Genomic DNA, 22,258 nt, shown 5'->3' with positions numbered 1-22,258 from the left:
CAAATGCAGAATGGAAAACGTTTACAACAATCCTCATTAAACATATTTACTTTTCAAATCATCGCCACATTCGGCGAGGAAAGAGCTGTCTAATAGTTTAGATTATATGGAAGTAATCCTGTAACGGATCCTCCTCCATCACTCACTAAACTGAGCTGAAAGCTCGTAAATCAGCCATCACGAGAAACGTGCAGCAACGTGGACGCGCCCCGGACATGAGTCACAGCTCTGTCAAAATAAAAGCTCCACGACGTCCCACTGACAAATACTAATGGTTATGTAGATGTGCTGCTCATTAACACACATAAAACCTAGACCTATTAGCAGGATAACCCGGTTAAACGAAAACGAAGGGTTGTACATACACAGAAGAGAGGATGCAAAAGTATCATGTAGTCCGTCAGATTACACCACATAAACGGTAGGAAACTCTTATTTCTATTAACCAGAAAGACGACATATGGCACCGTGTCTTGAGTGCACTCACTGATATAAAACCAACGTGGGCTCCTCGTTAATGTTAAACCCGATTGAGGCTTGGTGGAATTTGGTCTAGTTTAATTTAGAGTGAAAATGAGCCTGTTGAACATGGCATATTAGACCTTGGGGGAGGTTTCCAACCCGTCTTGGAATAAACGATAAGGTATGTACACGTGATACAAACCCATGGCAGACGAGAAACTTCTCAGGAGGAGCACTCAGTCCTCTTATTTTCAGTGCATTTTCAGTTTTGTATGTGGGCCGCCATATTTTTGACGCCTCTCTCCAGTTCAGTGGTGTAGTGCACGTTTTTTTTTTTTCCTCTCTTACATCCTTATCCTGTAGAGCTCAATGCTACTGACAGGAGTTTCACAAGTCATGTGTTTTATCCCTGCTTTGACCATAGGCGCTGCTAATAGTTACTGTAAATCATAAAACTAGTATTTTGTGTATTTCCTGAGCACGTGAGCAAGTACAGAAGTGTGCCAATGCACTTAATTGGTGTTGAAAATCTGTAAATAACCTACAAGTGACAGCTTAAGAGGATTGAAGATAAAAGCCAAAGATGGATATATGTAAACAAAACAAAAAAAGACAAAGTGTGGTGATATTTAAAACAAAGACTTTCCTAGAGTTCAAGTTTATAATTCAGAATTTAGGGTACAGTGACATGACTTATGTTACTGGATGTTAATATCACGATAATAACCGTGCATGTGATAGACTGCAGATGTGCCTTCTTTTGTTGGATTTCAATTTTTAAGTTGATCGGGCAGCAGTGCGCATGCGCGATAACGAGCGGCAAGGACCTCGTTGGCAGTATCCTCCCACGCGCCTGGAACGTCCGTACGTTTTCGCGCATGCGCGTCTGAATTTATGTCAAGGCACAAAACTGGCGCTATATCGTTTCCAGCTCTACTCCGGTAAGAATTTTCACTGGCGGTTTTGATGCTATAGCTACTGGGTTTAATTGGCCAAAGTTCTCACAACTGTCTGTAGTGTGTAGCTCGTCCTAAAGACATGATTCGGGTCACCTGCGTGGTTCTTAAATCTCATTTAACCAGGAGAGAGGCAGGCAATTTTACCCCGCCTGAGATTTTCTCCCCCTCTCCGCCGAGGTAGGGTGCTGTTGCCGCTGCGCGTCCGCGTATTGTTTCTCTGCCTCTCTAATGGCGGACGGGAGACAGTACTACCCACTGAGGGGGGAAATTACTGCTCAGCTAGCTGATCGCTGTCTACTTTGGGCAATGATTATTGTGTGTGCTTTAATGCTTCCTCGATTCAGTATCTCTCTCACAATGATCTGGTCGATTTGGTAAATTTGTGTACCGAGAGGCGTTAGAGTTGATGCTCTGGGCTGTATAGCGCCCCCTCAGGTAGCCACGTGTATGTCCTTTTTGATTGCCCGGGGTAAAAGCTCAGGGGTAACTTCCGAATTAAAATGTTCACCCCAAAGTAATAACACTAAAACTCATTTTAAGTCATGTCCAGTGTACTATTACATGAATGCCTGCTCTGATGCTTATTTGTAACATTAATTAAATAATCTACCAATATGGCAAGGATACCATAACAAAGAGTCTAAATTGATCATGGTTTGTGAAAAATTGAAGTACCTGGACGGTTTTAATGGTCATTTGTGGACTTAATAGGTGTCTCGATGCTGCGATTATTCGCGAATAACTTGCGACGTTTCTCTGTAGCTAATAACAATGGCGCAGTCTCACAGGCTCTCCTCCCTCCACTTCCACGCTAATCCAATGGCTGCATGCGCCAGAGAGGCCAGGGGTGGGAACACCGCGAGCTGAAACACGGCCACTCTCCAGCCTGGAAAACACACGCTTTTCCCTCTCCATAGTTAACTAGAGTCCGTGTCTTCATGTGTGCCTGTTATGGGAGTGGAGAGGTTTGACGCCGTCTTCAGTGTTAAAGCAGGGACTTGTGTCGGGACCGGCGAGCTGCGGCCCTGCTCCAGTCCCAAACCCCAGCGAGCTCCACTCGAGTGCACAGTGAAGGGTACAAGCCCTAGTGGGCCTCACTCCGTTTCCTCCTTAGACGAAACCAGAACATTTTGTAGGTGTGTGTTATGTGGAAATGCTGCGAACACGGAGCAACTTCAGAGCACGGAAGGTTTCCTCTGAAACACTTTATTGGTCACGTGGCATGAACGTGCTGATTATTGATTAATTCTGTCGCCCCATTGGCACGTGTGAAGACCTCACACCCATAGCACATGTTCCTCACAGCAACAATAGATGTGGCTGGAGATATGTAGAGCACCTCTGATTTATCTCAGATATTGTATATTGTGCTGTTGTGTAGACAGATGTACAAAAAGTACTTTGTTTATTTTAAAGCTAGTTCCAGCTATTGTGAATACTGAATTATTTAATTAATGTGTGTTTACATTACACAGTTCCATTTGTCAACACCTGGCTTTTTTTTTTTTTTTTTTTTTTTTTTTTTTTTGAATTGCAGTTTATGATGTTACTACATTATTATATGCCTCTTTGGGCAGCGATTGTGTGATTGATATTTCATTGACTCACAAACACTTGTTAGGCTCTAAACAGTTTATTTTTTTTTCCTTTTTGATTGAAACCTTTAATTCTGGAAAATTTAACGTAATAAGGATTAGTAGTTGAGGGTGAAATCTATGACTAAATTTGAACCCACTCCAGAGAAGTATGGTACGTACGGAATAAAACGTGATGGAGCGTGCTGTTAGAGGAACTAATCAATGACGGGGTGATGTGCTGCAGCCGTAGCCATCCCGAAGTCAATTATTTTCCAATAACAGCATTTTATTTCTTTTATACCACAGCGATTTGCCAGTGATTACATTTTTTTTTAGTTTATTTATGAATGGCACGTTCCCGTTATCACTTACATTATAGCAGCTCACCACTCTCTCTGCTGAAGACACAAAGACAAAAAAAAAAAAAAAAACCTTTGTCAAGTTACAGAGAAACCAGAAAGCACAGTCTTCTGTCCAATGACTTTCCTGTGGCAGAAAACTGACATTGTCGCGCTGTGACTCCTTCCATAAATGTTACATAAATGTCACCTTACTGAAGACCTATAAACCATTATATGCCATTCTTTGTTAAATAACACATTTTTGTCTGCTTATTAGCCTTAGTCCACCATAAAAGTCCCTGTATGAGTTACTGTATAAAAAAATTAGATTAGCGTGCATTAATATAAACCAGATTAATCAAGACCTTCTGACCAGATGCGAGAAATTAACAATGCTATGGTATAATGCAATCTACTGTATACTGTACTCCTACTGTTTTATACCACAGCGTTGTTTCTCACGTCTGGTCAGAAGGCGTTGTCTACTCCTATTGTATTGCCAGTGTGTTGCGTACTCAAGCTAGTTAACTAAAAGACCATGGAGAACAGAACACTCCCTGTCACATCTGTTGTGTGTATTTCTATCACTTGGTCGTGTTGTGTATATTTTTCTGACCAGTGTATTTTGCCAATCTATTCTGATTTGTGTGTTGCCAGTCTGTACATTAGCTAGCTAGCTAGCTAAGATTAGCCACTTAACGTTCTACAGTTGCTTGTGTGTGAAGTCGGACTTGTGGATGACATCTAAGATATCTGCAAATAGTATGTGATGCATGCATCTGAAAAGTGCCATCAAATCCGAACTGACAGCTCTGACTGATGTTTTGACTGATTTGATCCGAATTGATCTGACTGAATTCGGCATACCCTTTGGGTTTTTTTTTTTTTTGAAGTGGTTGAACAACTTTGTAATTTTTCTTTGACATGCCAGTCTTGCCTTTGGATATTTTTTAAACCAACCATTGTTTGTACCATATCTGTTGTGTAAAATGCAGCAGATGGCTATTATTGGTTCGCTTTCAGGGAGAACGCAAAGTAGACTAGCGAATAAAGTCTCATCTAGTTCATAAAACAACTTGGGGTGCCATGTTTGAGCATTTTCACCCCAACTGACAAAATGTGTTTAGTCTAAGGTACTTGCAATCTCAACTTTTCATCTAAAATTCATCGAAAATTGTTGTATCATCCCCTTGTAGGTGCCATTGCCTTTATCATGGTGGAAATAAAGGAATTGTTCATGTGCCAACTTTAAAAAACAAAAACACACACAAGTTGCACATTTTTTTGTGGCTGAATCAAATATGGGGTAATATTGGAAGGTATACTGCGGCATTGCTTTACCCTATGTAGTGTACAAACACAGTGAAACAAAAGTCATTTGGAATTCAACTTAAATTGTGCTGTGGCTGTTTTTGCATCACTGCTCCAGTACTTTCGGAAGAGTGCTTAGATGTTTCTTAAAGGTGTTCCCGAAAACACAGTTAGATTTTTAAAATGAGGTTAGCTCTTACTAGCTAAGCTTACTAGCCTAGCTTAGATAACATACAACGATCAGGTGTAACATTAAAACCACTGACAGGTGAAGTGAAAAACAATAATTATCATGTTAAAATGGCATCTGTCAAGGGGTGGGATATATTAGGCAGTAAGTGAACAGTCAGTTCAAGTTGATGTGTTGGAAGCAGGAAAAATGGGCATGTATAAGGATCTGAGCGACTTTGACAAGGGTCAAATTGTGATGGCTAGACGACTGGGTCAGAGCATCTCCTGAACGGCAGGTATTGTGAGGTGTTTCCGGTATGCAGTGGTCAGTACCTACAAAAAGTGGTCCAAGGAAGGACAACCAGTGAACCGGCGACAGGGTCATGGGCACCCAAGGCTCATTGATGCGCGTTGGGAGCGAAGACTAGCCTCTCTGGTCCAATCCCATGGAAGAGCTACTGTAGAACAAATTGCTGAAAAAGTGCATTGCAGATTGCTGCGTATGGGGCTGTTTAGCTGCAGACCAGTCAGAGTGCCCATGCTGACCCCATCCACTGCCAAAAGCACCTACAGTGGGCATGTGAGCATCAGAACTGGACCATGGAGCAATGGAAGAAGGTGGTCTGGTCTGATGAATCACGTTTTCTTTTACATCATGTGGACGGCCGGGTGTGTGTGCGTCGTTACCTGCTGAAGTGATGGCACCAGGATGCACTATGGGAAGAAGGCAAGACGGAGGCAGTGTGATGCTCTGGGCAATGTTCTGCTGGGAAACCTTGGGTCCTGCAATTCATATGGATGTTACATTGACACGTACCACCTACCTAAACATTGTTGCAGACCAAGTACACCCCTTCATGGCAATGGAATTCCCTAATGGCAGTGGCATCTTTCAGCAGGATAATGCGCCTTGCCACACTGCAAAAATTGTTAAGGAATGGTTTGAGGAACATGACGAAGAGTTCAAGGTGTTGACTTGGCCTCCAAATTCCCCAGATCTCAATCCGATCAAGCATCTGTGAGTTGTGCTGGACAAACAAGTCCGATCCATGGAGGCCCCACCTAGCAACTTACAGGACTAAAAGGATCTGCTGCTAACATCTTGGTGCCAGATACCACAGCGCATCTTCAGAGGTCAGTGGAGTCCATGACTCGAGGGACCAGACATGTTTTGGTGGCACAAGGGGGACCTACACAATATTAGGCAGGTGGTTTTAATGTTATGGCTGATTGGTGTATGCTGTCTTAACTACTGCAGCCAGATTATAATAATTATAGTGTCTGTCTGTTAGCTGACCTAACTCCTTCCCTAAAGAATGATTAACCAGTTGTAGCTTAGCAACCGTAACCAGGCGCAGGCACCTTTTGAAAAGCTTTGAGGATTTTGCAGTATGCTGCAGCGTGTGAAGTGGAAGTGAAATTTTACTTATTTCCTTTAGCTGAGGCAAATGAGATGTGTAGCATTTGGAGTAAACTGTGTAACAGTTTAACAGTGTGTAACAGCTAAACATGTCAAAATCACACAGAAGTACACCTGTTTCAAGATATTTAGCTAACTAGCTATCATGTCAGGGTAACCAATTTCTTGTTATTGATAACATGTTGAATTTACTACCATGTAATTGAAGAAGAATGAGAATGTAATTACATTTCTGTGTTGTAATGGGTAGAAAAAAATAGACACATTTTAACAGGTAATATCACTTAAAAATTCTGGTGACCAGTGTGGCTAGCTGACACTGGAAGTTAGCACCTTAAACACTATTCTTGTATATAATCATACATTTCTGCACCCTGTAGTGCCAGAACAACATTGCTTTTCAATTTCCATGATCAGCCGTGTCCCCAGATATTTCACTGCCCTAGGCCTTAACATGAAGGACTGAGTTGTAGCCCTGCAGTGTAACGGGCTGGAATGATCATAGTACCGTTGCAGATTATTTCTGTCCGTCGGTAATTAGTCAGACAAACAGAGGCTAATCTTTTGTCTCTAGCACATAATACATGTGACCTACTGCATAGTGAACACTGTTACAGATTGCATTGACAGGAACTGTCCCTTGATGCTTTTATTACCATGGTAACCATAGATGCCAAGTAACCAAGACAGACACGCGTGGGGTTGCAGGAATGATGTTTAACATGAGAAGGTCACAACAGCATACAGAACATGAAATTAGAGTATAAAAGTGTCTGAGACAGTAATGAGGCCAGCTGGACTCAAGATTATAAGCATTGGTGAAAGAATGATGACTGTTCAGTGCTTTTTACAACATTGGGTTCTGCCTCATGTTTTTTTTTTTTTTTTTTTTGAATGGGTGAATTAAACTGTATTTAAAATGCTGACCAGTTACAAAAAACCAGGTTTATTTATTTATTTATTTTTATAAAAGTCAAATATCAGTATACCAGTCATCTCATTATGTCAGTTTTTCCAGGTGAATGCCTCACTTCTTTATTTGTGGCAACAGGTGGTTGGTTACCTAAGTGATGGATGGAGAGTTGGAGCCCAGGACAGATGTGGAGGAGGGATTAAACAAGGGGGATGAGCCCATGGAAACCACACCCTCAACAGAACTGTGCTCAGATGGGCAGCGTCAAGGAACTGGTGTCATGACAACAGACGTATCCAAGGCTCCAGAGGATAACGATGATGACGTTGTGCTGGTGGAGGGGCCTCACTTTCAGGAGGGGAAAAAAGCAGCAAGCCCCTCTAGCAACCCTGCACCTGCTGAGACCACAGACAGTGCAGAGCCAGCCACCACAGCAACAGCATCCTCCAACACTCCTTCTCCTCTCTCCTCCACAGCAACAACAACAGCAACCATGGCTCCCAAAAGCCAGACTGAGCCCATTGTTATAGACGATGAAGAAGATTCTGAGCAAAGAGACTCTTCCTCGCTGGCATCGAGTCAGAACAGGGAAGCATTAAGCAGCACAGAACCAGACTCAGAAATCAAAATTGCCAGCGTCACCACACTGGGAGGGTCATGTTCATCAGAGGTGGCAATGTCGACGTCAGCAGAGACATCCACAGCCCCGTCTGAAGAGGAAAGCATGAACCTCAAAATCACAAGTGTGACATCATTGAAGGGGAATGAGGGAGCAGAGGCTGGTGGAGAGATGGAAGCTGCAGAAAACGGTTTGCAGATCAGTAGCACATTCAGCCTAAACCCAGAGGCCCAGCAGAGCCAAGGGTCAGCCAGCAAACCTTCACCAACGTTCAACCCAGGGCGTGTTAATTCAGCTACCCAGCCGGTTCAAAATGGCGAGACGGGGACTCACCAGAGATCTGGTAATGCATAGACAACTCTTATGCCATTCATTTTATCTGATAAATTGTTGGCTATTTTATTAGCAGATAGCCAGTGAATTGATTTCAACCCAGCTTTTTTTAGTATGTGTGCCATATCTGGTTCATTATTGAGCTATTTTAAATGATGACAATACATTAGTTAGTGTTATTTAATATGTGCTTCAGATGGAATGAGAGGACATTCTTGTGAATAAGACACTGTTTTATCGTTGCTATGGATTTTATTTGAGCCCATTTTATTTGTATGGGCTGAATTTATTACTCTTTCTATGCCTAAAGGATTTCAGAATTAATGGGTTGGAAATATGTTGTCAATATTTTTCCTATGTTTGTAGTTGAGTTTGTTAACTGTTTTTTGCATGCAAAGCTAAGTCTCTGCATATTACCTTTTTGTGTTTAATTTATGTGAATGCTCTAATATTGCCTGGTAGAATTAATGTGTATGCTTTACCTTAAGTAATTTACTGATTAAAAACTTACTGACAAATCTCTTGTCTAATAAAAACCTTCTAGTTATTTATCTTCCTAGGCCATCATAAGCCCTATATATCAATATAGAATTTCTTGTATTAATATTTTAAAAATTATATTAATATATAGAAGCTGACTTAACTGTCTTGCTCTCCTTACAGAATTTTGTCTTTTCAATAATTAAAAAAAAAAAACCTCTAAAATCAATTTTGCTTTTTTCTCAGATTCCTGGATCTCTCAATCCGCATCTTTTCCCCGCAATCAGAAGCAGCCAGGGGTGGACTCTCCCTCTCCTACAGCATCTCTTCCCAAAGCACCAGGCCAGTCTTCCTCAGGCTCCCAGCAGCCACCACGCACCATGAAGGTCACCTGTGCTAACTGTAAAAAGCCTTTAAAGAAAGGTCAGACTGCTTATCAGCGCAAAGGCTCCTCCCACTTGTTTTGCTCTACGACCTGCCTCTCTGCCTTCTCCCACAAACCCACACCCAAAAAGAGCTGCACCATGTGCAAGAAGTAAGACTTATAAATGTGAAATGTTTTGTGTTTATATCATTCTCTCAAGAGACTGTTATGATGATAAACTTGCCAAATGTAATTTCTCATTAAACTAGGGACATTACTAGTATGAAAGGAACAATTGTGGCTCAGGTGGACTCAAGCGAATCATTTCAGGAGTTCTGCAGCACCGGTTGTCTGGCTGCGTATGAAAATAAACAAAATCCCCCGAAGAACACCCTCAAAACCAAGTGTACTGTCTGTGGAAAGCTCACAGAGGTCAGTGAAACAGTTCTATTGGTTTTGATTTTATATACTATATTACACTTCTCTCTTAAATTTAATATCTAATATTTTTAAGTGGTATATAAAGATAATATGAGATAATTAGCAATGTTCTGTGATTTTTACTTGTCTGTCTGTCTCATCTTTTGTTTGTCTATGTACGTTTATATGAAAATCCATTTGTGTCTCATTTATTTCTTTAGATTCGCCATGAAGTCAGCTTCAAGAACATCACCCATAAAATCTGCAGTGATGCCTGTTTTAACCGTTACCGTATGGCTAATGGCCTGATCATGAACTGTTGTGAGCAGTGTGGGAACTACCTGCCCAGCCGGGCCACAGCAAATCACTTCTTGCTTATTGATGGGCAGCAGAAACGGTTCTGTTGTCAGAACTGTGTCAGGGACTACAAACAGGTAAAGTCAACTAACATGTATCTATTTTTGAACGGTGACATCCGTGGTTTATTATTGCCCTTGGATGTAGAGGTTTACACAGAATATATTTTAATCCCTCTTCAGACAGCTTCTAAAGGTTTTCTGACCAATATGGCCACTCTTGCATTTATTTTTGTTTGTACCGGTCTGCAATATATTCTAAAGCAGGGGTACTCGTTACGTCGATCGCAATCGACCAGTCAATCGCAAGGCGATCACTGGTCGATCTTCGAACACTAGTCAACTTGGGAGACAGGTGGACTTTTTGCTGAACTCCGGGCTTACGTTTATTCTGTCCACACTTTTCAGCACACTTTCAATTACTCAACAAATACAAAACAGTTCAACTGAAACATGTTTGTCCTGGACTCTCAGCTTTCACTCGGTCTAGTTCACACTTCCTGGTGTGCGTGTGTGCATGCGGGCGTTCGTGCGTGTCTCAAAAGCTCTGCCAGCTATATCGCATTTTCTCTCTCTGTGTGGTTACTGAACATACAACGAGACACAAATAAGTAGGCTCATGGTAATAAGACACAGGTGAGAATCATCACGCGTTACTTGCCGGTTAGACCCACCTCCTCTCCATCCACCGCTGACGCTCGACCACTCCCATGCTGCTGTATATATTACTTTTCTGATTTCTCTGAATGAAAATTGATTGCATAACATTATTTGAATAAAATCAAATCTCTCAAAATAATTTCTCAAACTCCAAATTTAGAGTGTACATGCATAATTACATGGTGGATCTTACCATAATAGTAATATGAAAAAGTAGATCTCTTGTCATATAAGTGTGAATACCCCTGTTCTAAGGAAATTAGTTTGGTTTTATTTCCCAAAATATAAACTAATAAGTCATTTAAACCACAACAATCAAGAGTAGGATAAAGGGGTTACTGATGATGAATGAATGAACACGATAAACACGTTGCAACACGTGCATCCAGTACCTACAGTGGTGCTTGAAAGTTTGTGAACCCTTTAGAATTTTCTGTAAAAATCATATGACCTAAAAACATCATCAGATTTTCACACATGTCCTAAAAATAGATAAAGAGAACCCAGTTAAGTAAATGAGACAAAAAATATTATACTTGGTCACTTATTTATTGAGGAAAATCTAGATAATAAAAAGGCCGTGCCGGTCAGTTCCATTACCTCAACCTGTTTTTGGCATGTTTTACTTTGGGTAACGGATAATGGGTAATTGACAATCACTGCCTGAAATAACTGATTAATCTGATTTTTTTTTTTTCAAAGAAAAACACAATGATAAAAGTTCTAGCCTGATTAGTCTTCCACCAATGTTCATGACTGCCCCTCAAACAGAACAGGAATTCTGCTTCAGAGACACTGATACCACCGTTCCTCTGTTGTCACCATCTTTCAGGTGTTTCCCCCTTTCAATAATTTCATACAGAGAAGTTACCCAGCAGCCTAAGAAACTTGTTGTCAAGAATGTAGCTAATTTAAGTCAATCTTTTATTATTGAAATGCTAACCTTAATTGAATTATTTTTTTTTTTTTTTTTTTTTTACTTTTTAACTTTACCCTAGACTCATGGAAAGATGACACAGTGTAGTGGATGTAAGGTGATGTGCAGGTCTTTTGATGTTACTCATGGTATTGGACCCACTGGAGTCATGGAGCCTTATTGTTCTTCATCCTGTATGAATAAAAGCAAAATTGCAGCTGCTGCACATAGTAAGTACTGTTACAACTCTGCTACCTACTCATTGTTGCCTGTTTCTAATATATTGGACTTTAGATTGACCTGTTTCATTTATGTCATGTGCACTCAGTAAATGAGACTTCGTCTTTAGATTTTCCTGGCTATTTAATATACAATAATACTAATAATAATCTGGGTCACTGCAGATGTAAATAACTGTTAAAAGTTTGAGATTATTTTGCTCAGCTTTTGGCCTTGCTGATTATAAATGCCTTTTGAAGGGCTTATCCTGATTATATACATTATAGAAAATTTCTCAGGTTTTTGTATAAAACACATTGTATAAGGTGTGTTTGTTTATTTATTTATTTGTTTTGTACACCTTTCTGGACACAGGTTTCAAAATGTTCAAAGCTAGAATACCTCTCCACTTTCGGTGGCTGGTGTCAAGTCTCAAAGCAAACTTTTAAACTTACCTACAGTCCAGTACATTGGTACATTTAGCAGAGAGCAATATCATTAAGTGCTGTCATAAAAGATGATAACTTGCATTGCTCTGATATGGGATGTTGGTGAACAAATGTCTCCTCTTGTGACTAGTCAGTCTGTGGTTCAGACAGCGCAGGGTCACATTTCACCAATGTTAAATCTCATCTTTTTTTTTTTTTTTTTCGTTTGTTTTAAGTATCTTTAGCAAGGTAGTAGCTTAGCACAGTGATCATGATTGATGTTGCTGCTGATTTACCTTCTTACAGAATTCATTAGGGATCTAGTTGAATCCAACAGAGCTGATCTGGCTAATCAAGTAGACTGATTATCGGGAACAGGTGTGCAGGATTAGGGTTGGAACTGAATTCTGCAGGAAGTTAAATGTCCAGGAACAGTGTTGATTACTGGCATCACATAATCACAGGAGTGAGGCGTCGGGGCGGGGATGGGATGGGATGGAAACGTTTGTGTTATGATGGTAAAGTGCTTAGACATACTCCTGGGCAATTTGTTAGACATTAGAGATTTTTGTGGTTTGAAGTTATTTTCAGTAGTATATTTAACGCATTTTGTTTATAAAATATTTGCAAAAGTTTGATTCATAGGCAACTATGCAACTTGAGTACAGAGCATAAAGACATCAACCTATGATGCACACGTATACCACAAGTAGCACTAAAATGTGTTGCTCTCAAACAGAGCACAGCTGATTTTCATTGGCTGCTAACAGTTTCTTGGTTTCAGAAATGGTGTCAACTGACATGTTTAAGACCTGCGTAGTTTGAATTGACACTTTACATCTGTTTTTGTAGTTGCTGAGCCTTCCTGTCATTTCTGTAAGAGAAATGCATTACCTCAGTATCAGGCAACACTACCTGAAGGGAAGGTCTTAAACTTCTGCAGCTCTCAGTGTGTCACAAAATTCCAGGTACATGCATTGCAAACTGTATAACCTATAGACATACTTGCATGGCATACACTGTGTGAAAGTATTTCTAATAAATATAAGGGTTTTTAGGGCCATAATTGTATGGGATTACACCTTTGGAACTTAAAGCTAATTTCAATGTCTTTCACATTTTCCTGTTTCATAGAACGCCACTATACAAACATCAACCAATGGTCAACTTCCTGCCTCAGCTTCCAGCAACATCCAACTGAAATGCAACTACTGTCGTGGCTCCTTCAGCCTGAAACCAGAGATTCTGGAGTGGGAGGTAGTGTTATCCACTAAGCCTGTTGTTTTATCATTACTGTTTGTTTACCTTAGGAACTGGACCAGACATTGAGGCGGGTAATTATTTTTCATTAATATGATTGTTAGATATGTTCTTTCTTGTTCATTTCAGGATAAAGTGTACCAGTTTTGCAGTAAGACGTGTTGTGAGGACTATAAAAAGCTCCATTGTATAGTGACCTTCTGCGAGTATTGCCAGGAGGAGAAGACACTTCATGAGACTGTCAAGTTTTCAGGGGTCAAAAGGCCTTTCTGTAGTGAAGGTATTTTTGTCATGTCTTTTATTTTATCTTGGATGAGAGCCTGTTTACTGGCCTGTGATTAGAACACCACTGCAGTTTAAAAACAAAAGCTGTTCTCTGTCAGTTTAGAGGAACATGCCAAGTTAATATTGCAGGAAAAGCTTTTTTTTTTTTTTTTGGATAAATGTATAGATTTAAGTGGTAGAATGATTTTCACCACACTTTTTAAAGTGAGAGACTAAATAACACCACCCTTCCGAACATAATCCAACTGTTAAAATATTAGGCTCATTACTTAAATGTGTACAATAACATATTGGGTAGATATCAGCACAGAGAGAAGCTTTCTATCTTTCAGTGTGACTTTGGTTTTGTTTTGTTTTTTAGTTTTAAGGTTTGCATCATACCCCTCAATTAAAGTCAATTTAAAGTCAATAATGACTATAACTTTAATAATGGTGGGTGTGATTTCCATGACTGTAACAATTCTTTTTTCTTTTTTTCCCCCTTCTTTTTTGTCTGCTACCTTCTTTGGCTGCAGGTTGCAAGCTATTGTTCAAGCAGGATTTTATACACCGTCTGGGCCTCAAATGTGTCACCTGCAACCACTGCACACAAATGTGCAAAAAATCTGTTACCAAACAGATAGATGGTGTCAGCAGAGACTTCTGCAGTGAAACTTGTGCTAAGAAGTTTCATGACTGGTACTACAAGGTCTGCGGTTCATTCTTAATTACGTTTCTGTTTTTAAAAATGTCCTATGATTATAACTTTATTGCTGTTCACATTCTGAACCATGGTGTTGATTCCCATTATAATATGAGGACACAGTACAGGGATTTATACCTTTCCATGTCCATATGCTGTGCCATTATTCATTTGCTTTTTAATTGTGGGCTTCTCTTGTTTGTCCACCAGGCGGCGCGCTGTGACTGCTGTAAGGTGCAGGGGAACCTGACAGAGTCGGTGCAGTGGCGTGCTGAGATGAAGCACTTCTGTGACCAAGAGTGTCTCCTCCGTTTTTACTGCCAGCAAAATCAGCCCAATATGGCAACTCAGAAAGGGCCAGAAAACACAGCATTAGGTAATAAGCAATCCTAATAAAATCAGGAAAAGTTTGTAATTCTTTTGAATTTTTTTATTTTTTTAAAGTAATGTAATAATCATTTTGTCTTATAATAGGACAGACCCATGCATCAAAGTTAACTGTGAGTACAAGTCAGTTTATTTTTCTCATTTTATCATGTTTACTGTTTATTGTTGTTGGAAGACAGGTGAAGGAATAGAAGCATAGAGACAGTCAGTATAATCTCCCTCTATGTGTAACTGTATGTAGCAGCAATCTCTCTCTTTGTCTCTTTTTCCATGCAGCTGATTAATCAGGGACCCGTGTCATACGCAGGAGGAGGGATTATTAAGGATGTGAAAAATAAAGCTGTTCTATGTAAACCTCTCACCATGACTAAAGCCACGTACTGTAAACCTCATATGCAGAGCAAACCACTGCAAACAGGTAAATTGTGTTGGGTACAAACTGCCTGAGTACAGGACCCATACATGTGTAAATTATAGAAGCAGACACGCATTCTGTTTTGTCTCTACAGAAGAAGATGGCTTGGAGGGCTTGGTGAAGGAGTATGTCCCTGTTCCAATTCCTGTTCCTGTTTATGTTCCAGTACCCATGAATCTTTACGCTCAGGCCACACCCACCTCTGTTGCAATACCTGTACCTGTAAGGGCTTCTCTCTCAATTACTGAGACTCCCAAAAATGCACAAATGTCTAATATTAGTCATTTACTGCTGATGAGATATACATACACTGTGAATGTATGATGAAGTTGTAGAGAAAATCTTGATTGGTTCTGCTGTTCTCAGGTACCTGTGCCAGTGTTTCTGCCCACCACACTGCAGAGTGCTGAGCATATTGTGAAGACCATAGATGAGCTCAAAGCCAAGGTTCCCACTGATCCTCTTGAAGCTGATCTGATAACTATGGCTGAAATGATTGCAGAGGAGGATAAGAAACCTGACTGCTTAGGTGTGAAGATTTTCCTGGAAACTACTTTTGTTGTGTTTCTGCCTTGATGGAATTTTTTAGGGGGCAAAGTGTAAAAATTGGAGGAAAAAAGATCTAAAACGTTCAGCTGTTTCTTCGTTTTTAAGAATGAATACAACAATGCATAAAACACACGGTCATGTAAGTGACAAGTAGTTACTCGCAGTGTATGTGCCCTATTTTAGGCACTACCCAACACTAGGCACTACCCGATCTGTACTACAAATGCACAGATTTTTACTTCAGTGACTGGTGTTGTCCACAGTGCTGAATTTTGTTTTAGGGACATAGGGAATTTTCATTCACATGTATTTAAATATTGAAAGAATATTACTGGTTTGCATTCTCCTTACATTGCTCTAAATACCAGTTCTATCCATCCTGTATCCTCCACCACACCACAGTAGTGTAGTCATGACAGGCTCTACATCCCTAAATACACACCTTGTTAATGATGCATTTGGAAATAAAGCATTTTTTTTCTTTATATATATATATATATATATATATATATATATATATATATATATATATATATAAAATCCCCCCCCCCCCCCCCCCCCCTCAACTAGATATGTGATGCCATGGCTCAAATAACAAATACACAGACTTTACTGCAGTTTGTAAAAAGACATGGCTTTCTACTGATATTCCACGTTTTGACGAATCGTATTTTACTTTTGTCTGTTTTAGATATCAAATGTGAGAAGGAGAGTGGAGGGGTTAAAAGGGAGAAAGTAAATAGCATCAGTGGTGGTAGCGGTTCAGAAGAAGAGGAAGAGGAGGAAGACAAGTATGAACCTGAGCTGGACCTGGAAAAAGATCTTCCTCAAGGTACAAAACTGCTTAACAGTTAAAACACTGATGTTTTGTAAATATTAGTTGTGTAACATACTCAAGCTAGTCTGTTCTGCCTGACACTTGTGTAATATATAGAGTACTGTCAAGTCTACTTAGGATTAAAACTTGGATTAAAATTCTCCTTTGGCTTTTACCAGTTGTTCAATGTCAGTCAGGCAGAGAAAAATGCTGTGAGCTTGTACACACACATACTGTGTGAGTGAGTGAAAAGTAGTTTGAGGGTATAATTCTCCTCAGCCTCAGAGCTTGTGCCCACCTTGGAGGGGATGGACGCAGAGATGGGTTTCACACTGCCGCCTGTCCTCACTGAGGAGCGAGAGGAGACATCCTGGACTAGAACTAGGAGAAAGGTACTTAACACACATCATGAGATTTTTTTACACAAGTGTGTCCATTGATTATAACCACTATGCTGTTCACATGCTGATGTGCAGTGATTGCTGATGTTTTATTATGAGGACATTACATGAATAGTATCTACAAATTGTATGCTCTTTACTTTGATGTCATTATCCTTAGCACCCATGATTTTCCTGTTATTATGATAATTATGATTTAGGGCATCAAGAGGCGGACCATGGAAGAGGAGACTTCTACGGAGTCATCTTCATCAGCAGAGCCTTTTGCAGCGGATGCCTCTTTCCCCCTGAGCTCCAGGTATGGCCTGAATGCCTGGAGGAGATGGACTGCATCATCAGCTGCACAGTCCATTGATGTAAAAGAGAAAGGTGCTTGCAAACAAGGTGAGAAAACATTCACCCCCTGGTCATGAGAGATTCATTTACGAGCCAAAATAAGGAGGTGCCTTTTGAACCACATATGTTAATGTGTCCAATGATTTTAACTTAACTGCTGTTCACATCCTGAAACATCTGGTGTTGATCATTTTGAAGTTATGAGGACACAAGCTTTTTATTTTAAGAAATAGCTCTAATGTTTATGAAAGGCTAGAGATGAACATTGTAGAAAAATAAAGAAGCACTGATCCCCTCTGTTTTGCTTTGTCACTGTTTTATAGCCACATGTGATTTATTGATGATTAGATGAGGAGTAATCATGAACCTTGAAATTAGTTCTTGTTCATTAGGCTGTCATGTCCCATACTAGTATTACCTTTAGGAAATTGTTTACTTAAAGCTAGAGGATGTACAAATTTGATCCTGTCTGATGGAAAGATGCTAATGCAAGTTACTTGTGGCAGAACATTTCATAATGTGGTTTTTGCTGCGCTGTTCCACCACTGCATGCATTAATCTCATGGTTGTGGAGTGTGAATTACTATTACAGAATTGTCAGGGTGACTACTCAGCTCAGGAACATCTATTTAAAGTATTTTTTTCTTCTGACTCAATGATTTGTAATTAAATTATCTTACTTTTTAATTATACTTCATTGTAATGTCCATCCAATATAAGTGATTTGTATAATGATTATATAATGTATCTTTTGCTTCTGTGTCCAGTGACTCCATGTCGGTTGAAAGGCAGTCTTATTTCACTGAGCGCAGCAGATCTGAACAAGGCTCTAACTGAGTTCGTCAGAGAGGTGCGTCGGCCCAACGGTGAGCGCTATGCTCCAGACAGCATTCTCTACCTTTGCCTCAGCATACAGAAGGTATGTGTGACTGCTTCATATACTGTACATGTGGCTTCTGTGTCATTGTAGTTTGGAGGATTTATTTGGATTTGACTTATTTCGCTTTCTTTAAGCCGTTTGGGGTCTAATTTATACAATGCAGAATAGTGCTTGTGCAGAGTGCGCACACAGGCTTGCATTTATAGTCATGTAATGCTAGTCTGTCCTGACTGCTCTGATTTAAATTTGGCTTAAAGATAGTGGTGCAAAGTTTGAAGAAAACTCCTTTAGTTTAAACTTAAGTAAAACTGATGAGACAGAGGAGCTATGAGGAAAGTAGAGAAAAGCCACAGAGCACTCGCATCAGCATATTTGTGTAGCGCATACGCTGACTTTTTTTGGAATATTTCATTTTCATTGCAATTAGTTCACTGAATCAGTAGTAAGGAAGGCACTACATTGCTTGTGTTTACATTATGTAGGTATGTGCATGATTAAGAAATCATTTTACATTTGAATTTTTTGATAATCTCTATACACTGCTTAATGGATTTTTGTCTTGGGACAATTTGCCATTATGTGCTGTTTTAGGAGGTATGTAGGAAGTTCTCTTCCTACTTATTTATACTCTCACCATTATTCTTCCTGATGTTATATTGGTTTACTTAAAGTATTTGCAGGAAAAAGGAAGGACAGATGACTTGTTTAATGACTCCTGCTACAGTGTATTTGAGGAGGAACTTAACAAGGTTCTCAAAGGCTGGCAACCCAGCGTTCTTCCTGATGGTAAAACTCTTGGTGTCCTTGTTATTTCATGTTGCTGTTACTTAAGTGTCCAATGATTAGAACCACTGCTGTTCACATCCTGAACTAAAGATGTTGACTCACTACTATGAGGACATTTTGAAGTTAATATTTACAAGAGGCATCTTGTAATATTTTCCATCTGTGTTATTACTATGTATTATATGCCACATCAAGAATATAATGTAATTTTTTTCTGCATATGCAGAAGATTCATATGTTTGCGGTGTTACTGTGTTCAGGCTCTCTGTGGGGTCGTGTAGAGGAACCGTGTCTGTGGAGCAGCAGACAGCTAGGAGAACATTCCCCCTCAGTTCTCTTACGCTCTCTCGTCTATCTCAACACAAAATACTTTGGCCTGCGCACTGTTGAGCAGCACATGCGCCTCTCTTTTGGTAACGTCTATGGGCCCAGCACTTCTAAACCTCACAATCACGACACCACTGTCTGTATTTGCATCCCCTCCATCTCACAGGATCAACATGGTACGTTTCACTGCAGTCAATTAACACCTGCTTGAGATCACAAGATTCGTGTAAATTGTCTTCTGATGGTGTGCTATTTAATTGCCTGTTATCCTGTCTGCGGCATTTTTATTATTTACTATGTTGTTCCCTTGAACATTTTGTGAAAGGTTTATTTTAAAATCCTCCTTGAGCTTAGACAGTTTTCTAAACAGCACTGTTCATTCATGCGCACTGAGTCCTTAAGGTTAATCTTAAGGTTCAGATTTATAGTGTACCCAGGCCCAACGATGAAATTTTAAGTGCTTGTCTTTATTGGTCTTGGATTCAACCATTATTTTTGTGTGTTAATCTCTCTGTCTCGCCCATGTGAACAGAACCAACAGCAAGTAAGAGGAGGCGTAAAGAGGCTAGTGACTCAAACTTTGATCAGAATGATGGTTCGGGAGACATTCACTGTCCTGTTAAGAAACACGAGTGCCGCTTGTATGAACTCTACTTGTCTAAGTGGTGAGTCTCACTGGAATCCAGGTGTATGATCCTTTTAGAAAGTGTCAGGGAAAAGTATGTGCACTATACGCTATAACAGACATGTTCAAACTTTTTCCCCATAAGGCTATTTCATTCTGGGTTGTAAGCCTCTTTCTGCTATTTTCAGGTTTTTCTCTTGCCATTTTCATTTTCAGTGGCATCCCTAATAAATATAGTTAACTGATGATAGCTAACATTAGACATGCATATAGTTAAGTTGAACATACACTGATATTGTATTTCAGATTAGTGAACTCAGGACGTTCTCCATTTACCCTGACAGAAAGCAAGGCTGCCACATCTTTCATGTGAGAAAGTCAAAACGAGATTACTATGTGAGATGTGGAAAGGCATGACACATCCAGGGAGTCAATTAAAAACACAACTGTGCGACTGATGGTGGGGTGGTGGGAGGGAGAGACTGCTCTTTTGGTGTATTTTTGTGTCTCAGCATACTCTGGCATTAAAATGCAGAGAATGCATTAAGGTTGCCAGATCTGATGCAATTATTTTAAATATTTATATAATATTTGTGTTCCACAGGTTGAATAGCTCTGCATTGTAGAATATATTTTCTTTGTAAACAAAAAAAAAACAAATCAAAAGTCTGTCTAAGATGAATTTCGTGCTTGCTTTTCCCAGCCCTGAGTCTGTGAGGCAGAGGACAGATTTCTTCTATGTGAAGCCAGAGGTTGCCTCTACATCAGACAGTCCTCTGTGGTTCACTTCAAGTCCTCTAGAAAAGTGTGTGCTGGAGAGCCTACTAACTCAAGTCCTTCTGGTGCGAGATATCTACAGAGAGAGCAGCCATGAGGAGGAGGGAATTTAGGAAAAGAACTGAGGCCTTGTATGCCACCATAGCACCCTCTGCATTACATGTCACTTTCCCTTTAAACACACTGATCCCATTACAGTTATAAGCAAAGCGAATACTGTATGTCAGGACTTGAGGGGTTTAAGGCTTAATACTGATTTCTAAATCAGTGTTTCCAGAAGACTTGGTCTGATGATTGGTGCTTTACGTGAAAAGCAACCCACAGACTGCTGCTTTTTCTTTTTTTTGTATATTTTTTGTTGTTTTTCATTTGTTAGGAAATTGTGTGTATGTGATGTAGCATTACCTACGATGCCCAGATTGGGCTGCTGTGGTCTGTAAATATTTCTGAAAATATTGTTAGAGAGAGGTGAAGTGTGTGTGTGTGTGTGTGTGTTTAAAACAAAAACCATTGAAATACTATAGATAAATAAAATGAAAGAAATCATCCTCAACATGAATCCAACAAGCCTTCTTAAGAGAAAATATTTATTTATTGCGGTTTGTGATGTGTTGGAGTCCTTATGACAGGACTACGTGTGTGTGTGCGTGTGTGTGTGTGTGTATATGCTGTGCCATTTCTCTCACCTTCATTAAGAGCATTAAAGCCTGCTGCAGCCCTTGACCACCCATCTGTGTCTGTCTCTCTCTCTCCAACTTTTCTTTTGGAGTTTGGGTGTTGGGTGGCTTGCAGAGCAGGCTTATTTGAAGCAGGCTTTTTGTTGGTATTAAGCTTTTAGTGTGAAGCTATTCTTTTGAACAATCAGTTCTCTAAACCTTTATTTTTTATCCCCAATGTGTATTGTTTTTTCCCTTCCAACTTTACTGACGTTTGGATGTTTCTTTAATACATTTGAAATAAACAAAGCACTTGACAAAAAGTGCAGTGTTGATTCCACATTTCAGTGGTATTTTGTTAATGGTAGAACACAACATTTGTACTGTACTCGGGTGGGATTTTAATTGAAAAAAATTGTATATCTGCAAAGGACAGTTTTGATCATTAAAAATCATTCTTATAGATGAAAGGAAAAAACAGCTTTATATGTTAAATGGTTTTATGTTTTTATTGTCTGTTTTTATAAATTCTATTTTTTTACCAACTAATTAAAAGTCATTTTCTTTATTTTACAAAGACAACCTTTTGGAATTTCACTGATTTAATGAGCCTTCTTTCGCGCAAAACGAATCATTTGCTTTGAATGTTGTCAAATTTGCTTCCAGCCTGAGGAACCAATATATTTTCTCAACTGCTCAGTCACACACATCACGTGGCTCAGCAGAACCTGTAGCTAAAAGGGACTGAATTACATTGATAATTGCACTTTGTTCGGGGGCGAAGAGAATATTTTAGACCAGATGGGGTCAACCTAAGCAGGGCTGGAGTGAAAATATTAAAGTACAGTCATCTTTTTGCACTTCGCCACCGACTGGCCCCTTGCAACGATTCAACACTAAATGTATACAGTTGTGTTCATAAGTTTACATTCCCTAGCAGAATTTATGGTTTCCTGGCCATTTTTCAGAGAATATGAATGATAACACAAAAACTTTTCTTTCACTCATGGTTAGTGGTTGGCTGAAGCCATTTAATGTCAATCAACTGTGTTTACTCTTTTTAAATCATGATGACAGAAACTACCCAAATGACCCTGATCAAAAGTTTACATACCCTGGTGATTTT

The 22,258-nt window shown here is 39.7% G+C and overlaps 1 protein-coding gene across 4 annotated transcripts; it reads left to right on the top strand.

Annotated features, from left to right (window-relative positions):
• Positions 1 to 278: 278 nt before the first annotated feature.
• On the top strand, positions 279 to 21,474 carry zmym2 (zinc finger, MYM-type 2). Of its 4 annotated transcripts, none has more exons than XM_053234033.1 (23): positions 279 to 421; positions 7,293 to 8,116; positions 8,833 to 9,121; positions 9,220 to 9,382; positions 9,592 to 9,804; positions 11,385 to 11,532; positions 12,802 to 12,917; positions 13,084 to 13,206; positions 13,339 to 13,489; positions 14,010 to 14,182; positions 14,387 to 14,552; positions 14,651 to 14,676; positions 14,840 to 14,981; positions 15,073 to 15,200; positions 15,345 to 15,507; positions 16,219 to 16,359; positions 16,624 to 16,736; positions 16,946 to 17,129; positions 17,849 to 18,000; positions 18,633 to 18,747; positions 19,008 to 19,250; positions 19,607 to 19,739; positions 20,403 to 21,474. In XM_053234033.1, exons 2-23 carry the CDS (start codon positions 7,312 to 7,314, stop codon positions 20,587 to 20,589), a joined length of 4,074 nt encoding a protein of 1,357 aa, XP_053090008.1. In that variant the 5' UTR covers positions 279 to 421; positions 7,293 to 7,311; the 3' UTR covers positions 20,590 to 21,474. The 4 variants fall into 4 exon arrangements, with proteins under 4 accessions (XP_053090008.1, XP_026767923.3, XP_053090009.1 ...); XM_026912122.3 differs by having other exon boundaries at positions 293 to 643; XM_053234034.1 differs by lacking the exon at positions 279 to 421 and adding an exon at positions 1,282 to 1,403.
• Positions 21,475 to 22,258: the final 784 nt, after the last annotated feature.

Source organism: Pangasianodon hypophthalmus, chromosome 5 (genome assembly GCF_027358585.1).
Source record: "Pangasianodon hypophthalmus isolate fPanHyp1 chromosome 5, fPanHyp1.pri, whole genome shotgun sequence".
Classification (NCBI taxonomy): domain Eukaryota; kingdom Metazoa; phylum Chordata; class Actinopteri; order Siluriformes; family Pangasiidae; genus Pangasianodon; species Pangasianodon hypophthalmus.
This window is presented reverse-complemented; position numbering and strand designations above follow the sequence as displayed.